General features: G+C 24.1%; 3 protein-coding genes across 3 annotated transcripts in view; 1 reads left to right on the top strand and 2 right to left on the bottom strand.

The window, feature by feature from the left end:
* Nucleotides 1-1625: 1625 nt before the first annotated feature.
* Nucleotides 1626-8547, bottom strand: LOC112595615 (ATP-dependent DNA helicase DDX11). The gene is made up of 17 exons (XM_025340887.1): nt 8360-8547; nt 8031-8205; nt 7649-7900; nt 6458-6655; nt 6193-6356; nt 5827-6073; nt 5615-5767; nt 5221-5344; nt 4997-5151; nt 4229-4361; nt 3908-4115; nt 3600-3810; nt 3373-3522; nt 3137-3260; nt 2912-3042; nt 2640-2858; nt 1626-1665 (listed from the first exon to the last, which is right to left on the bottom strand). Exons 2-17 carry the CDS (start codon nt 8199-8201, stop codon nt 1633-1635), a joined length of 2673 nt encoding a protein of 890 aa, XP_025196672.1. The 5' UTR covers nt 8202-8205; nt 8360-8547; the 3' UTR covers nt 1626-1632.
* A 5563-nt stretch (nt 8548-14110) lies between these two features.
* The window catches only part of LOC112595635, a 29048-nt gene continuing 23968 nt past the window's right edge, over nt 14111-19190 (bottom strand). Inside the window, exon 19 of the mRNA XM_025340917.1 lies at nt 14111-14538. Coding sequence (XP_025196702.1) covers nt 14498-14538 — 41 coding nt within the window. The 3' untranslated portion in view covers nt 14111-14497. The remainder of the gene's footprint in view (nt 14539-19190) is intronic.
* Nucleotides 14914-15801, top strand: LOC112595636. Its single transcript, XM_025340918.1, has one exon. The coding sequence runs from the start codon at nt 15455-15457 to the stop codon at nt 15782-15784; it is 330 nt and encodes a 109-aa protein (XP_025196703.1). The 5' UTR covers nt 14914-15454; the 3' UTR covers nt 15785-15801.

Below are 19190 nucleotides of genomic sequence, written 5' to 3'. Positions count from 1 at the left end.
GATTATCAGTCATATACAATAATTGTTCGTATTTTATTAAAATTAATGTTATCAGAAACGATTCAGTAACAAAAAAAAAAAAAAAAATAGAAGTTATTTTAAAAAGCTAAAAGTTACGGGAAAAAACCGATACATTTTTCTATTTTAATAAAATGTCGACATTAAAAACAATTTTATCGTGTGTTTTAATTATTTTAATCAAATCGCGAGTTTGAGATGAAATGTATAATAATATTATAATGGCATAATGCACGGGAATACGGGATAACTATACATATTAAATATCTACCTACTAAAACATTAAGTATCTCAAATCTAATTTTTTTTTATTTTAATTAATTTAGTAACTATAACAATATGTTACAATAAATTTTAATATTTCATGTATACATCCAAATAAATATGAAATTTCCGAATCTTTGACTTGCAAAGTCGATCTCTATGGACTGTGACATAAACGTAATATCTATTTTCAATTGATAGCCGTGTAGTACGTACTCGTGCTATATAGGCACGCTATACGACCACTTCATATTTCTCAATTCTCAACCAATTTTTTTGAAAAATAAACACATTACAGTATTACACGGTGTCACGGTAGGTAATACACCTATGGCTATTGACTATATACACCAAAACAGACTAAACCTATATATCTTTTACGATCCCATCAAACATCTATATGGTAAGTAACCAAGGTCTTAACACTCGATCGTCTCAATTAAATTCCAGAACGTTATTCTTTCGATAGTCTATCGTTTCCTCGAAGATGGCACAATACGGAATAGCTTTAGGACAATAGACATAAACTTTACACGGTACACACACACACACACTTATAACGTTCGTTTTGTTTTCAATGTACCGTCGAGGCCGTGTATTATGTTTGGAGCAACTAATAATTTGTTACACTGTGACGCTATTACGACATAGAGCACACAGACGCAATTGTGATACAAGTTAAATAAAAAAGAAACCTCGACATCATCCTGCACCGCGGTACCACATGTATCCACATAATAACTGTTGGAAAAATTAAAATACCATGTAGGAAAACTTCGACTGAATGTCCGTAAACAACAAATAAAAACCAACTGTTTTATTAGGCAGGTTAGGAAGGAAGAGAAAACAATTTGTGAGCTAATGGTATTCCACGAATATCAGGATGTCATTTCACGCCAATCGCACGTACCAAAATGTATTAGGCAATACAAAAGTTAGTAATAAAACGCTTAATTATGATATACTTAATGCAAATAAACATACATTTCTACTAATGTTTGTACATTGAACATAAGTAAAACTGAGTTACAAAATACTAATCCAATACAATGTTGACAAAATACATTTCGTAATATTATTTTTATTTATTTATTTAAAAAAATTTTTATAACAAATATTTAAATCTAAGACTGTAAGAGTGATATTCATACATTATTAATTTAATTTAAAAATTTCACTCTTTTCATATAATATTATATAGGCATAATTCATAATACAAAACACTTAAAAATTTTTAAAACAAAGTATGAAAAGTAAAAATAAGTAGATAAAAAAAATTTTGATTAAAAACTAATTTTTAAAATCTTTACCTATAGTACAATCTTGGAATTTATTTATATAATCAAATAATCAATGTTGTAATTTCTTTTTTCCTGTAAAAAACTGAAAAATAATAATGGTCAATGAAATTTAATACGTAACAATTATTATATGCACATTGCACTTGTTATGAATTAAATTTTAACACAAAAATACTTATAATTTTGTTATTTATTATTTAATATTTTTAAATAAGTACTTTTTATTTTTATTTTTAATTCCTTATTCTTATTATTTACATAATACATTATATATAATAATATGACTACTTTAATGCATGCATTTTTAAGAAAAAAGTAATGAACTTGTATAATATTTATCTCCATGTAATTAAAAAGTGGATATGATTATAATACTTAAATGACAATTATCGAAATATTTAAAAAGATTAAATTTGTACATTATGAGATATGAGTGGTATGTAGAGCACAGATTTTTATGCACTAAAAAGTATCGAAATATGCCATACAATAAGTAGTGAAAATCATAAAAATAGGCAACAAATACGCAAGAACATTTTTTTTTATTTATTTAAAATTTACAACTTATAAAAATTAATTACTTAAATACTTAATGAAAAATATTTGTCTTAATATAAAATATGCAATAATCAATAAATATGTGAAAATATGCAAAAAAAAAATTGTCTTTATTAGAATCAAATTATTATGATTCATGAAGATAACTGATAAAAATCCATAAAAGTGAAAAGGAAAAAATATACTATTGCATAGAAATCTGCGCTCAGATTATATAACTACAAATATAATCAATTTTTGCTATAAAGTATGTTATAGTATTATATTTTCTTAACATACACTTTTCAATAAAAAGTAAATAAATAATAATGTAAAATTTAAACCATGTAATGAAGTTAATAATGAGGTAAAGTAACATATTTAAAATTATTTTATTTAATAACAAATAAAATAATCAGTATTTTAATGTGTGCAGCAAAAATATTTCATAAATTACAATCTATTTGGCTTTAAATTTGAAAATTATTGATTTTTTTTAAATGTACAGCAAAAGAATACCTTATTTAACTGAGCAAATGCTGATCCAAACTTGGAATGTACTTTTAAAGAAGGTTGCAACCATTTAGGAAGAGCATTGCAAACATTATCTCTTTGGTAACGATGATCCAATAGTAATACTGCCGCATAATCTTGTTGATGACGTACAGAACGACCAATTGATTGGTTTACAGCTTTCATACATAAATTTTCATAATGCTGTTGCCCAGTACCTTGACCCTATATAATAATAACTATATTTTTATGTAATAATTATAAAATTCAATTTATACCATGTGGCTATCAAGATAGTTCATTTTCTGTTGTAATTCAAGTGACTTAATATTTGGATATGGGAGACCAATGACAATAACACAACGTCCCAAATCATCACTAAAATTCAAACCTTCACTTAACTTTCCACCTTTAATAATACAAATATATAAAAATTATATGCCTAATTATTATTTAATTAATAATATATATTTAATTTGTGTAAGATCTAAAAATATAATTACCAATAACACTAAATAATAATGCACCCGTTACTTTAGAATTAGTGGTCAATGTTTTTGTAACGGCTTGTGAGTAATTCTTCAAAACTTCGTCAACTTGATTAGTTGATTTTGGTTCTCTAAATACCTTCAATTATTGCAATAAGTTAAATTTTAAACGTTTTTAGATTTAAGAACTATTATTATACAAAACCGTTATATGTGATAAAAAATAATGCATTATAAACAGGTGTAATTACTTTTTTTCTTTCAGAAAGTCTATTAATAACCTTGATTTTCTCTAAATGCTGATAAACAAGCTGTTCATAGTCATAAGATGGAAAAAAACACACAATTCCAGCAGGAACTATTCGGCAAATGTTTTCTAGTAATGAACCAATTTCATTAAGCTACGACATATTAAGACTTTAAAAGTGTACTAATTAAACATTTTAACATTTATAATGATAAAAAAATACAAATATACCATTTTAATTGAAGTTCTCTCTTGGTAAGAAAAATCTAATTGTTTTCCAGTAGGCCCAGAACATATAATCAATGGTAAGATATGATCAGGTGGTACGACATGACCACAACTGAAATGCACAATTCTATCAGAATTATCACCATTGAAATTGAACAACTGATCCTTAAACTCGGATATAGGTTCCATTGTTCCACCAGAAACAATCACTGACCTAATATTTAAAATACTTTAAATGAATGACCATACTTAAAAATACAAATAAGATACAAATAAAAAATTACCAAAAGAAAAAGAAAAAAATTATTTACCTAGCTTTATCAACAATCTCTTTAAAATGAACTGCAGGGTTCAGAAGTAAAAATTTAAAAATTCCTTTGCCGACTGATGGGTGTATAGTACTAATAATACGACCATCCTCGCAACAATTTGTTAATGACTCTATAAATGCCATTACTGGTGTAAGAGGGTTGTTGCTAATTATATCTGTAACTTGTGGCTCAATATGTTTGTTTTCATCTTAAATATACATAAATATTATATAAAATAGCAATTAAATTGTAAATGTGTTTGTGTTAAATTTATAAATTAAATATATGATTGTTTTAAATTTTTAAAATTAATTTTCCAACCTTTTTTGAGTTCTTTGCCTTTGTTATTTTTTTTAGTTTCAATTTCTTTAAGAAAAATCTGTAAATTGCTTAGTTTAGGTTTAATTGGCTGCAATGATACTGAAGGCATATATTTTTCAGAATAACCTCTAATCTGAAAATTAAAAAATTATATTGTGTGATTATTTTATTGAAAAACTCTTATCATTTCAAAATCTATTAAAATTTTAGAAAATATATTATTTACTTAATTTTAAATTAAAATAAAACAACATATTTTAATATTTTTTTTAAAAATAATTCCTTGTTTTTTACTTTTTAAAATAGCAAAACATCTTCAATACATATTCTAAAGCAAAATGTTTTTTGAAGTATTTCAATACATACAAATTTTAAATGGGTAGTTTATGAAAAAAAAAGTATTTAAAATTTAAAGTTTAGGTGAACACGGTATTAGATAATCATTTGCAACACATGCAACACCACTTCGCTAACCTAAACTTTTAATAGGTATAACTATTAAGCTATTTATCTAAATTTAGATTTGTATACTCCAAAAAATATTCTGCTTTAGAATATGAATTAAAAATATATTACTACTCAAAAATGTAAAAAAAACTTTGAAAAATGCTCTCTTATGTCAAATGAAAATTATTTAAAAATTATTTACAAAAGTATTAATAGATTTTGAAATAATTAATGTTTTTTAGTAAAATAATAACACTATATTATTAAAATCATAAGCAAGTTTTTGCATAAAACCACGTATAAATATTATAATCAAATTACTTTTTGCCCTATTTTGCTTCTTTTAAAAAAATTAACAAGAGTAAACATGTTTAGATGATCAATTTCAGCTTGATGTACAAAATTTTCAAGCGTGTAAACTTTTGACTCAGCTTTTATTTGACTAGTTTCAGTATGACTAACACCTGGAGTACCACCTTCAACACAAAAAAAAAAATGATCAAATATGACAAAAATAATGTAATAATTTATTAATAGCTCATTACCAAGCATTTTAATGAGCTTTCCAATAACATAAATTAACTGATTCAAATGCAGCAAATTATTGGCGCTAAACCTTAACTCAAACTTGTTCTTGTACTGTATCAACTGGCTATAACTATAAGTCAACTAAAATATAAAAATTTAAAGATGATTAAAAAAACCATATAGAAAATTATAAAAAATAAAACATAAAAATAATAACTCTACTCATTAAGTGCAATACTACAAAACTATTATAAATAAAATATGCAAAATACAGCATTTGAAACTAACTGCAACTAGAAATATTTTTAATAAATTAACTTGAAAACAACAATTTTTATAATGATATACAGCCATAATCTAAATGATAATACAAATAATTATATTATTAAATATTATTTATTATAGATGTACCTGTTGACCATTTACTTGTGAACTATGTATATGACCAATAGTATCTAGTAAATTATGAGCTTCATCAATAATGAATACATTACCCTCAAGACGAATGCCACTTGCTTCTCTGGTACTTTTATGTAATAATGTATTGTATGGTAAAGTTATAATCTATAAATACAAAATAAATTAACAATAAATAATACTAATATTATTATATTTTACATTACCTGGGCATATTTTATAGATTCTCTACTAGCATAATACGGACAAGTACATGTTTGATCTCCTCTATTTACTAATTCTTCCACATCTCTTAATTCTGTAGTTACTTCCTCTGCTAATGATTGAATTTTATCTTTATCATTATATAGACATTTGCATAAAGTTTCAGATTTTTTTTTCTTAATTACTGAACCAACTGAAGACACTTTGGTAGGTTTTTGAGAAGGCTTATTTTTTCCCATTTCTAAACATCTATATGCATAATAAAACAAAATAAAAAAATTTATCGCAGAATTAAATTATTTGATAATTTGTTAATATAATAGCTGAATACTAATATTACTCGAGAATTTTCAAATATTAAAATTTACCTTTCATTCATTAAAGTAATATTTTTTAATGATTTCACTGTTTTATTTATGCAATAATTTTGACGAGACGCTAATGGTATAACACGAGATGTTGAATATGGACTTTTTTTCAGTTCAGCCACAAACTGTGATAATTGAGAATGAGTACGACTACAAAAATATATCTATAAATTTTAAAATTAAATTAATTAAACATTAAATAATTAACCATAAATTAATGTATATCAACAAAAAATAAAATATGATATAAATTGTCAAACTTTACTTTGACTCCTTCATACTGGACTTTTTCATCAGATATTTCTTCAAAATCATCTACAGAAGACAATTGATCATAATCTTCGAGTAAAAATTCAGTTTCTTCGTCAAAAATATCTTTGTCTTTTTCTATTTCAATATAATTATTTTGATTTAATGTTTTAGTTACCAATGACTTGACTTTATTTTTTTTAAACTCCTGTTCCTGTATATATGATTAAAAAAAAAAAATAATTTATCTATTAATTGAATACAAAATCTTTATTTTATGTTATATAACATATATTTACAATAAATTAGGTATATACCATAAATGCTGTTGAAAAATGTTAATATAATATGTGATGTACATTTATTATTAATAGGTAATATTTTAAATACAATCAATGGCACAATTCAGAGGTGTTTACTGGTATTTATCACAAAAAAAAAATTGCAAATTAGTAACAATGAAATTTATAGCTAACTATGCTTTATGTTATACATAGATATTATAAAGCATAAAAAAAAAAAATTGTAAAAATATTGAGTTTAATATACTTTTATTTAGCTTATTTATCAAGCCATTACTATGCAAGTTAGATGTTGAAAATAAATTAATTTGTTTAATTATTATTTTTAACTTAACTCATATTAAATATTTATTCAGCTTTATCTACTTATAATAATATGTTATTATATATTTTTTTTTTTTTTTATGAATTAAGATAATTTTTTGAGTGTAGGCTATAATATCATAGCAAAGATAGATTTTTAATTCTAATTACACCTTTGAATTCAATAATTATCTTATTTTTCATTTTTAAAGAACTTAGAATACATTTGAATATTTACTTATTACATTATTATATCTATATCATACAACGCCAGTTATTATTAAATTGCAATTAATAACTATGAATCAACTATAAAAATTTTAACTTTTATTGTATTTATAATAATGTACTATTTTCTCTTATAAAAATGATATACCATTGAATATTGAAAAACTTTAAATATAAAACCTACACATATCTACAATATAGCATATTATAACAAACTACTGTCATGTGTATATTTTTGAAGCTTACAATTCAAAATATTACAATTTTTAAACACTAAGTCTCTAAAAGTAATATATTACTTAATATAATAAACAGTATACTATCAATTTCTCTATCAAAAAAGAAAAAGAAAGCTAAAAACATAAAATACCTACTTTTTTTATTTTTTCAATATTATTATTGAATTCCTCTAATGATTTAAGCATTTTGTTAATTTCATATATTTTATGTTGTTGTTCAACTAATTTAGCTTGTCCAGTGATCCAATCATCATCATCATCATCATTATTAGTTTCCTCATTTTTCATAGTAAGTGACTCGAGTGCCAGCTTGAGTTGTCTTTCTTCTCTATTTTCATGATCAAGTAACCAACGCACAGCCCCACAAATAATACTTAAAGTTTTACCCTAATAAAATATGTAATTAAAATATTTTGAAAATAATCACATTTCACTCTCTTATAGATTAAAAATAAATATTTTTTGTTTAAAAACAAAACACAATGCGACTCGTAAGAAAAAACTATTCATGACTTACAGTTCCAGTAGGACTTTCAAAAATTCCTAGTTTCTTTCCCTCTATAGCTGAATAAAGTTCAGTCATGAAATCATGTTGTATCCCATACGGAGTAAACGGGAATGAAAATGTTGAAGGAGTTTCAAGTTTTTCTTTTCCGATCAAGCATTTTAAATCATCTCTGTCAGGCATGTTGCTAAATAACAAAACAAAAACAATGATTTAATTTCAGATCACAAAACGTCGTGTACCAATGTCCCGTCACATGCTTTTGACACAAACAGTTGAGAAACTGGCTTTCATCTTTTATAGGTAATTTATTATGCTAAGCACTACTGTGCACGGCGTACCTATTCTCTCGGTTTGGCCAGTCGATTCTTCAATCGCAATTGAAAAACAGACAACAAAAATAACGTTGGGCAAACCTTTAACGTTCTCCTCAATACTTTTGTTCGGTGGTTCAACCGGCTGACCTAATGCCGAAGCAGTAGTCGTACGAACTGTTCGATATCTCTATTCGTTTAAAAATTCAAAATAGTTTTCGTATTGTCATTGTGTTATCTCGAATCTCAATCCAGACTCTATCACGATTTTTGGCGCGAAACAGTGATGGTCGGCACTTATTAACAGTGAAAGGTGCGCCATACAAACGAAACGACAATTCATACACAGTTGAACAAAATTCAATAGGTACTGTTCACTTGTTCAGTGATAATATTCTTGGGCGTAATCACAGAGTGGGAATCTTTTTTTTAAAGACTGACACGGCATTTGTAATATTTATATAGGTATGTTTTATTTAACACTATTCCAATGACCAATAAACCTATTTTATGGAAATTTATTATACAAAAATCCCGAATCCTCGTGACGCATTATGTAACCAAGATAATATTATGTGTGTATCGTAATAAACACTGTAATGTTATCGTTTTTAAAACATTGAAATTCCTAGGTTTCGAAAAAAACAAAAATTAAAAAATTTACAAGAGTGCCGAATTAGATTTGTTTGCATAATAATATAGGTACATGCACAGATATGCTTATGTTATGCCAATCATAACAGTAAAGTTGTATTAAGAGATGCTTATGATACATTTAATTAATTCGATTCTAAGATACAATTACAAACGGCCTGTACGTCGACGATATTTGTAAAACCAATTAATGTTAAATGGATACATAAACAAAATACATTTGTATTCTAGAAACCTATATGAATCTATATCCTACCTATAATTACTGAAAATAATTTGCTTAATGAAAAAGATTTAATTTTTAACTTATAATTCAAATACCTGCCATAGTATAAATAAGTAACCCACTAAGCAATTTTTGAAAAATTATTTTATAGATTATTTTATATTTATGCCCAACAAATAACAATTTAAATAATTTTTGTACAAGGATAATAATTGACATTATTATAAAATTAAATATTTAAATTATAATTGTACGAGTATAACTTACATTTTTTTTAATTATTTGCATACGTATAATTTACATATAAGTAGGTACAGACTAGTACTACTGATATTTATTTACACAACGGAAATTTTCATTCAATAAATACCTACCTACTCTTTACTGTTGAACGTCGATTAATATTTCATTAGTTCTCTGTCCTTACATAAACTTTTAAATGGAAATTATTATAATTTATTCTTTAGAAACTTATAATAGAAAAGATATTCAAACAAAAGCTTGAGATTCGATAATATCCTGAATTATATCCGTGTCAGCTCTAATACATAAGTCTATATGCCATATAGGTATATAATATGTATAATAACGTCAAAATAACAGCTGAAACATTACAAATCAGAATTGAAGAATCTTGACCAAAAAATAAATTATTTGTAACTATTATCATCGATTATGAATACTAATTATTATCAATATTATTATATATTTGTAGGTATGTATATTAAATCATCACCGTTGACAACTTAAAGATCCATTGAAGACCTGTGTTGCTACTATTCAGTATTAAATCTCTTCGTTTTTCTCTATCCAAAGTCTACTAAATTGTTGCATTTCTATTCACCAATCTTGCATCCTTTTCTACAACATCTTTTCATCTAGTTCTTGGTCTACCAAGCTATTTTTACTTTTTATTTTTCCAAATAAGATATTTTTTAATACATACTAATTTTCCCTTCATACATGGCATAGCTATTCTAATCATTTACATCTTGTATAATGATAATGAACATATTGGGTTTCTTTTAAAGATAATACAGCTTTTCATTAAATATCTTATGTTATCTAATATCTATTATTGTTATTAAACATTAGTCCATAATTGTTTCTTAAGACTTTAATTTCTCACATGGAAAGTTTTTTGTGTTTTCTTTTGTCATGGACTAAGTGTCGCTGACATATATTACTATTGGTTTAAGGTAGCTTGTGTAAAATTATGAAAAGTTAAAAAACAAATTGTCTATTGGGTATTTAAAAAATAAATAACAGTAAGAATCATACAAAATAAAATTAATATTGAATAAAAAACAAATACAGACCTACTTAAAAGTTATATTACTGGTAAGCAAATCTTTTGTAATTACATTTTTCATATGTATAAATACAATATAATTTATAACTTTCAATAATATTAATAATTATTAGGTATTTATAAACATTAAATTATTAATAAAATTCAAATTAAATATAAAAATTAAAAATTTTAATGTAAGTACATATTTAAATAAATAATAATATATATAATATAGACTGGTAATGAAATTACCTATACTACTATTTTAAATTTTAAAAATTTTAAAAATTAACTTTCTACCATAAAATGTATTAATTTATTTATGCAAAATATAAAATACTCCATACCTAACAAATTAAGGCTTTCAAAAAAAAAAAATAAAAAAAATACTAAGCTAACTGAACTATTCACGTCAGTCACAATAAACAGAACAGTAATATCGAAAACTGAAAAAAATAATATAATGATATAGTAAAGAAATGTATTATTATTTTAAATACATTAGTATTTTATTTTAGTTTTTGTATTGAAACAATACAGATCCTACATAAACAAATTAATTACCAAATCATGAATAATTTTCATTAAATTTCTATTTCTCCCATATTCAAGTACTTTTAAATTGTTTTGGAGGACATTGTATTTGCATGTGTTATCTTTATCACAAACAATTTATAATAAAGTACCAAATTCTTAAAACAGTTCTTATTGAACTATTTAATACAAATCAATGTTTGGAATTGTCATAGTTGTTTATTGATTATTTTTAAATGTTCAATATCATTATGTTTTTTTTTTTTAGTTTACAAAGATAGATTAGTGTGCCACTATAAATATCATTATTATACGAGAGTTGGATAAATCTATAATAATTGCTATAATCCATAATAGAACTTATTATGTTTAGTGAAGCCCTCCGATAAATGTCCACCATTTAAACCTCTCACCCTTACAATCCACATAACAAAATTGAATAAATGCCATTGACACAGTGCCTACATATTCTAAGCCAATTATTTATTCTTTGTTTAGTCAAAAAATAAACAATCTTTAACTTAAATTTATTTGGAAAGATTGAATGTATAAACAGAAGTAATTTTAACATATAATTACTTGAATTCTTATTTATTTTGGTTTTAAACTTTGAACATTAAATAAATACTTACTAATTAACATACTATTCTCTTAAAAGAATGCAATTTGTCAAAATATTTATAGTACATCAATGCAATTTTGTAGTGTATATGTTTTAACTGATCTAATCTGAGTGTTCAAAAAAATTGTTGTACGAAATAAATTCTAAATGTTTTTATGATAACAAAAATAAAATCAATAATGATTATTTTTTGAAATCAAAGTGGCTCAACTTAGGAAAGTCTTCAAGATTATTCCTAATTAAATATTAACCTCAGCAATAAAAAATAAATAAATCTTTTATTCTTTCATGTTCACCTATATCTCTTTCATTTATATTAGTAATTATGAGTTTCATATAATTTTGTGGCAGAAAATAATATAAATTTCTTATTTTAAATGTTTTATTTTCTATCATAAAATTGCTTTTTGATACTGTAAAGTTAAATACTCAATGTAAATACAGATTTAGTAGCCATAATTCAAAAATAACTACCAGATCATAAAAATTACAATTTTTAATTTTGTTAGGTACAAGAATGTATATTATTAGATTAATAATAGTGTACATTTTTAAAAACCAGTTAAAAAATTATAATGTAATAGGAAATAATATATAATAGGGTAAAAAAATAATTTATTATTACCTAATAAAAATAAACAACAAAAATCGATAAAAAAAAAAAGTTAACAAAATGTAAAAACAGTATTTTACAACTGAGTACCTAATATATATTTTTATATCATTTAATTGATTAAATGACACTAAAAATTATTAACAAATAAGGTTTAAAGTCATGCAGTATTCAGCATATTATCTATTAAAAATTAACTGTAATACTATATATTTATATTAATTTTTCAATTTAACATTTAAAATCTTAAATTCTAATTTATGGTTCATAATATTTTATACATATATTTTAATATTAATATAAAATCTAAATATTTTTAGAAATATATAAAACTATTCTTAGTTTTCATAGTTAGTAATGTATTATTTAATTATTTTTTAAGCGATGTTCATAGTTTATCATAAAAAAATACCCCATTGATCCATTAATTTAATATTAATTTTAGTTTCAGGAATTTTTAATCTCAGTGATATTAAACATTATTTCAAAAAAATGATGGTGTTGATAAACTATTTATGATTACCAATAAATTAATAGCAATTATAATTAATACATTTGGAAAATAAAATTTGATAACTATTTTAAAACTGACATTAATAACCACTAAAATGTATCTATATCCAACTTAAAATCACTGTTTTATATGAAATATATGTTATTATTAACATTTATCTCAGTGACATAGTTATGATTTAGTTCTGGAAGGTAAGGATATATAATTTAATGGATAAACATAAAGTGAGAAGGAGGGGCTTATAACCATGCTCTTATAGCCTTATATTACATATAATATCTGCGATTATAACATGAGTATTTTTAATTTTTTTAATCCTTTATCAAGTATAAGTCAATGTATTAAACATATAAAAAAAATTTCTAGGAAGAGGGATCTATCCCTATCTCACCCTCATAACTATGCCACTGATTTATCTAGCAAGATAAAATACAGTACTAGAGTCGACACAGTTTTATTTTTACAAATTATAAATTTATGAAATTGCAAATAAAAATATACTTAAATAAATCCAAAATCCACATCAAATTAATTAATTATAAAACTATGGCTTTAATTAAAGCAATTTAATTGTTTAAATTTAATTACATTTTTTGAATTAAAAAAGTTATTAAGCAATAAATAATACATAACATAAACATTTTATTTAAGAAATTTATGACCGAGTGAACTGAAATAATTGTCTTTTTAGTATTTAACTATATTCATTTTTGTTTCAATCATATAACTGGTATAATAATTTAGGATAAAAATTTGATACAAAGTTGAATTACATACATTCTCTTCCATTTTCTATCCATATTCTTACAAAAATTAATAAAAAATATATTAACATAACACATTATATTAACAAAAAATTCAATGAGTAAGCATTATACCAGTACCAAAAACTTACTCTGATATTTATTTGCTTCTTACACAAATAAACTGTAAGACGTGTAAACAAATTTGAATATTTTTGAGACTACTACTTTTTCTAATTTCTTTAGTACCAATTTTATTATAATTGGCTATGCATTATAATAAAGTAAATGTAGAATTAATAGATATTAGAATATCGAAATTACAGTTTGAAATACATTTAAAATAAATAACAAAATAAATAACCATCTAGGTACATAAGATTTTTATTCTCTCAACAAAAAAACTCCAATACAAAATATTACAATTTAAAGAAAAAATGAATACACAATAAGAATCTATTGAAAATTTTAGAAATAGATTATTTTTAAAACTGAATCAAAACCTTTGGAGTATAAAAATTATTGATTATTGAGCTATGAGGTCAAAATAGATTATTTTAATGTATATACATAGTTAGAAAAAATAACAAATAAATACAAATAAATAAATATTTGTACAAATACACTTTTAAGCAAATATTAATATGAAAATGTACATGAAGTTAGAGATCAGCGGGTCATTTTTTAAGACTTAAATCGTACTTTAAATAAATTTTATGAAATAGAAACTTTTCCCGCTTGTAAATATAATAAGAGGTACTCAATGTAGATTTATTTACAAAAACAGACTAATACTCTTAACAGATTAAAAATAGCCTACTTGAGTTTTGAAGATATAAAATGCGAATATCAATTATACATATAATCATATTATTAACATTATAAAAATGATTGATATTGATTAAGTTATAAATATATGATTAATATTCTAGTCTTCACAAAGTCTGAAGTTTTGCCAACATAATTTATTTCTCTTGATTATTCACAAATGGCAGTGCAAAATTTACTAAAAAAATATAATATTTATTAATTATAATAATTTAAATTGATGTTTGATTAATGTAAAATGTACACTTGATTAACATGTTTAAAAAATATCAATAAATCAAATAAAGTAGGAAAAATACTGAACATTAAATACTCATTAATGTTAAATTTAATTGTTAAAAATTGATATCAAATTCAAATTTATAGATATAGGTTAAAATGAGTAAAATGTTAAGAATTTTAAAACAATTTATCCTTGGCTTAATTCAAAGTTAAAAATTCAATTTTAAGATATTGACTACAAAAAACCTAATAAAATAATCTATCTACCAAAAGTATATAGAATATAACTTTCTAGTTATACATTTATTGTTAACAAAAACTTGTGTATAACAAATGTTTATCTTTTTTAAACTCAAAAATTAACCTCTTCATGCATATAGCCCCAAATGAGGACATTAGTTAACGTTAACGATTTGATATAAAACCAATATAAATTGTATTATCTTCCGTGGGTATGTAAATTGTGTTTATACATGTAGTCATAAATCGTTTCTAACATCAATTTAGTTGTTATCATTTTTGGCGGAAAATGTACGTGTATTAAAAATAAAATACAGTCTTTCCATTCGACTGAAACCTGTCATATTATTTTTTAGAAAATCAACATTTAAAAGTAAGTAACCATAATGATAATTTGTATACACTTAGTTAATAATATAAATAATATATTTTAGTCATAATAATGTTAAAATACGCTTTATATCAGTCTCAGGATAGAATAAATGAAATGTCCTCATACGAGACATCAGGCATAAACGAGAAATTAAAATGTCCTCATACGAGACACTATGCCTAATCAGATACAGTTTTATAATATGTTTTAAAACGGTACATACTTGGTTTTAGATTTTTCACCACCAAAAATCAAAAATATGAGTAAGATCAGGGATAAAGATATTCAGTTTTTACTGGATATAGAAATACCGAGTGATTCAGAAGTAAGCTTTTGTGGAAGCGATGATGATATAGAGCTTGAAAATGCAATTATAATAGGGCCAAAGGAAGAAGATCAAATCCTCAAAGAAATCAAAGAAATGGAAGACTTTCAACGAAACTTGATGACAGAATTAGAGAAAGTAGATGAATGTATTGCTATAAATGATGAGGTAATAGATACAGACGATTTATTGATAAATCAGCCAAGTACCTTGTGGCAAAATCAAGATCAATTTGAAAAAAATGTTGTTAAAATTACAAGGTAGTACACAAGGCGGAGTAATGTTTATTATTAATTTATTAATCTCATATTTTGTTATTTATAGATCTAAAAATAAATCTGTTGCTAAAGTATCTACTTCACCTATTCAAAGTAAGACCAAACATTTCGTACCTAAAACTAAACGCCATAACTATAAAAAAATTGTTAGAAAAACGAAGTGGTTTGCGGGTAAAGACAATAATTTTAGTAATAATGTTCCCCAATATTCCGGTGAATACCAAATAAACATTATCCCTCCAGATTCCACTCCATATTCTTTCTTCAGTCAGATATTTACCAATAATATTTTTGAGCACATAAAAGATGAAACAATTAGGTATGCGATTCAAAGTGGTAAAGAAAATTTTAAACTGACAACAAATGAGCTGAAGGTATTTTTCGCATTAAATATTTCTATGACTTACATTAAATATCCTAATGTCAGAATGTATTGGTCGTCTTTACCTGGTATGAGAATGGATTTAATAGCAAATAATATGACGGTAAATAGATTCTCTGAAATTAAGCGTTTTCTGCATTTCGCAAATAATGAATCAAAACCAAACTCGAACGATCCGTCATCAGATAAGTATTGGAAACTTAGACCAATACTATGTATGCTGCATGATTCTTTTCATGTTGCTGCAACTCCAGAGGAGAATGTAGCAATTGATGAGATGATGGTGCCTTTCAAAGGTAGAAGTAGTCAAAAACAATATTTAAAATCGAAACCAAAGAAATGGGGGTTTAAAGTTTGGGTCATGGCTAATTCTGATGGTTATGTTAACTGTTTTGAACTGTACCAAGGTGCTTCAAATACCTCTATAAAATTACACTATGGTCCTATTGGAGATACGGTTATAAGGCTTTGTCATGGTTTAATAGGCAAAAACCACAAGCTGTTTATTATGGATAATTTATTCCCGTCACTTCCATTACTTCGCCACCTAAGAGACCAACAGATTTTGGTACTGGGTACTTAAAGACTCAACAGGGTATCTGGTATTAAGGAGCATTTACTAGATGGTAAATATTTACAAAGAGGATGAACATTATTAGCAACTTCTAATGATAATATAACAGTTCTTCGTTGGCAAGACAATAAATTAGTACACACTATCTCAACATACGCTGGTACTATTCCCGAAGACAAGGCAAAACGATTTGATAGAAAATCAAGAACAACAATAGAAATAACTCGACCATATGCTATAAGCGAATATAATCGATTCATGGGTGGTGTGGATATTATGGACCGCATGATAACACATTATCCGCATGGTTTCAAAAATCGAAAATGGTATTTACGAATATTTTTTCATTTTTTAAACATTAGTATTATAAACTCGTGGATACTTTTTAAAAAATCAATTGATCCGAACTTACCACTAGTGCAATTTAAGGCATCATTAGTTTGGACATTATTACAATTGGGCAAATAAAGTCCAAAAAGAGGAAGAAAATCAGATTCATTTACTCAGCAGCCACCGAAAAAAAAACCAACTCGAGTTGTGTTTACACCGGCAGAAATACGATATGATAAAACAACCATTATCCATTAAAAACATATGCAAAAAATGCGAATCGATGTCATGAAGAACGTTGTCATTCAAAAACTAGATACATCTGCCAAAAATGTGAAGTTCCTTTGTGTCCAGAGTGCATGTGCAATTATCATACTAAAAATAAGTAACACTTGTTCCTACCTAAATTTGTTTATTTATATCATTAAATAATTTTATAAGCGTTATTATTATTATTATTATTATTATTAACAGTTGTTAAATTTATTTTATTTTAATATTTATGTTTACTAATTTGTTAAATATTTTTCAGAAAGAACTGATTAAAAAAAATTATATTATGTTATTATATTTTTTTTTTTACTTTGCAATAATTATGCACAGTGTCCTCAAATGAGGACATTTAATAAAAAGCGATTTTTAACTTGAATTAAAAAAAAAATTTTTTTATTACATTTTTCCTTAATTCCTTAGTACATGTACGTTGTGATAAAAAAATAATTTAAAAAAAAAACTTAAAAATTTTTTTTCATGCATGAAGAGGTTAAAAACCTAGAAATACACAGTAAATGCTTTAAAAATTATAAAAAAATTATAATTTACCTTGGAAAATTTTAAAGTAAAATTTGTAAAAAAAAAAAAAATATAAATTAATTAATAGAATATTACTATTTTAATAAATAGTATCCATAACAATATTAAATTTGATTGAAAATGTTTGACAGGATCATTGATCTGAAAATAATTAAATATTAATTATTCATAGTTATCTAATATATTATATTGTACATATTAAAAATTAAATTATTATATTTTCCTACATATTAAAAAAATTACTTTCATTACTATATTTTGAAGAATATAAATCTAATATTTACGAGAATTTTATTGACATTTTTATATTCATTCTTTAAAATAATAATGTTATTAAAAATGACCACTATTCGTTATTGAAGAAATGAATGTATATGTTATTAGTGTTGATGAGGATATTTAAAATAAATTAAATATTAATATCATTATCACAGAATAATTAATTCATAGTCTAAACACTGAACAACAAATAGTAAATACATGATAACTCAATTTTTTACGTAGTTACGTCGTCTTATCATAATATTATAACGATAAACCTGTAAACCAACCACAGTTGGTTCTGTTTATATTCTGTCCTAACTATTCAATGATGATACTAAGTAAAACCAAAAAAATTATTATTGTAAAATATTATTTACTAAATTCCCTAAAATAAGAAATTAAAGAAGTGTTTCACAAAATATTTACAAATTGCTATAGTGATATATTTGTGTAAATATAAATAAATAAATAATATCTGTGTAAAATTATGAGATTACTTAGAGAAAGTTTTTTTGGTTCATATACTTAATATAATTGTCAAACATTTTTATGGTGGATAATATTTTATAATAGAAGCTAGAAAGAATATAAAATGTATATGATAATTGGTAATAGTTTCTACCAATATGTAGGCCAAATAAATTGTTTTATACTTCTTCCAATCAAAAAATGATTAGCACACATCTGGTAAGAAATTAAATTTGAAAAAAATGGTCTGAAAATACTTATTTCTCTAGTAAGAATTGTTGAACCATTCCGCCCCCGAGTCTATGAGGCAACTTCTATTATTTATAAATCTTGGATACTTATATAATATTTTATCATTTATCATGTGTTAGTTTAATTTATAAACATTAACTTTTTAGATAACAAACAGTAGCCATTTTATTAAAAACATTTTATACAAATATACCATGGCAATCAGCTATTTAGTATGTTTAAATATCTGTCAAGTACAAAATACAATGTATGTAACAGTTATTTTTCTTTTGATTACTTATTATAATTATTGATAAAAATTCAACGAAT

Source organism: Melanaphis sacchari, unplaced genomic scaffold (genome assembly GCF_002803265.2).
Source record: "Melanaphis sacchari strain LSU unplaced genomic scaffold, SCAv2.0 Contig28_pilon_pilon, whole genome shotgun sequence".
NCBI classification, from domain to species: domain Eukaryota; kingdom Metazoa; phylum Arthropoda; class Insecta; order Hemiptera; family Aphididae; genus Melanaphis; species Melanaphis sacchari.
This window is presented reverse-complemented; position numbering and strand designations above follow the sequence as displayed.

Coding starts and splice junctions, on each gene's coding strand:
- LOC112595636 (XM_025340918.1), top strand. CDS start 15,455: ATGAGTAAGATCAGGGATAAAGATATTCAGTTTTTACTGGATATAGAA.
- LOC112595615 (XM_025340887.1), bottom strand. CDS start 8,201: ATGCCTGACAGAGATGATTTAAAATGCTTGATCGGAAAAGAAAAACTT. Junction 3,811..3,907: donor GAGATTGTTGATAAAGCTAG/GTAAATAATTTT, acceptor TTTAAATATTAG/GTCAGTGATTGTTTCTGGTG. Junction 2,859..2,911: donor ACTATCTTGATAGCCACATG/GTATAAATTGAA, acceptor ATTATTATATAG/GGTCAAGGTACTGGGCAACA.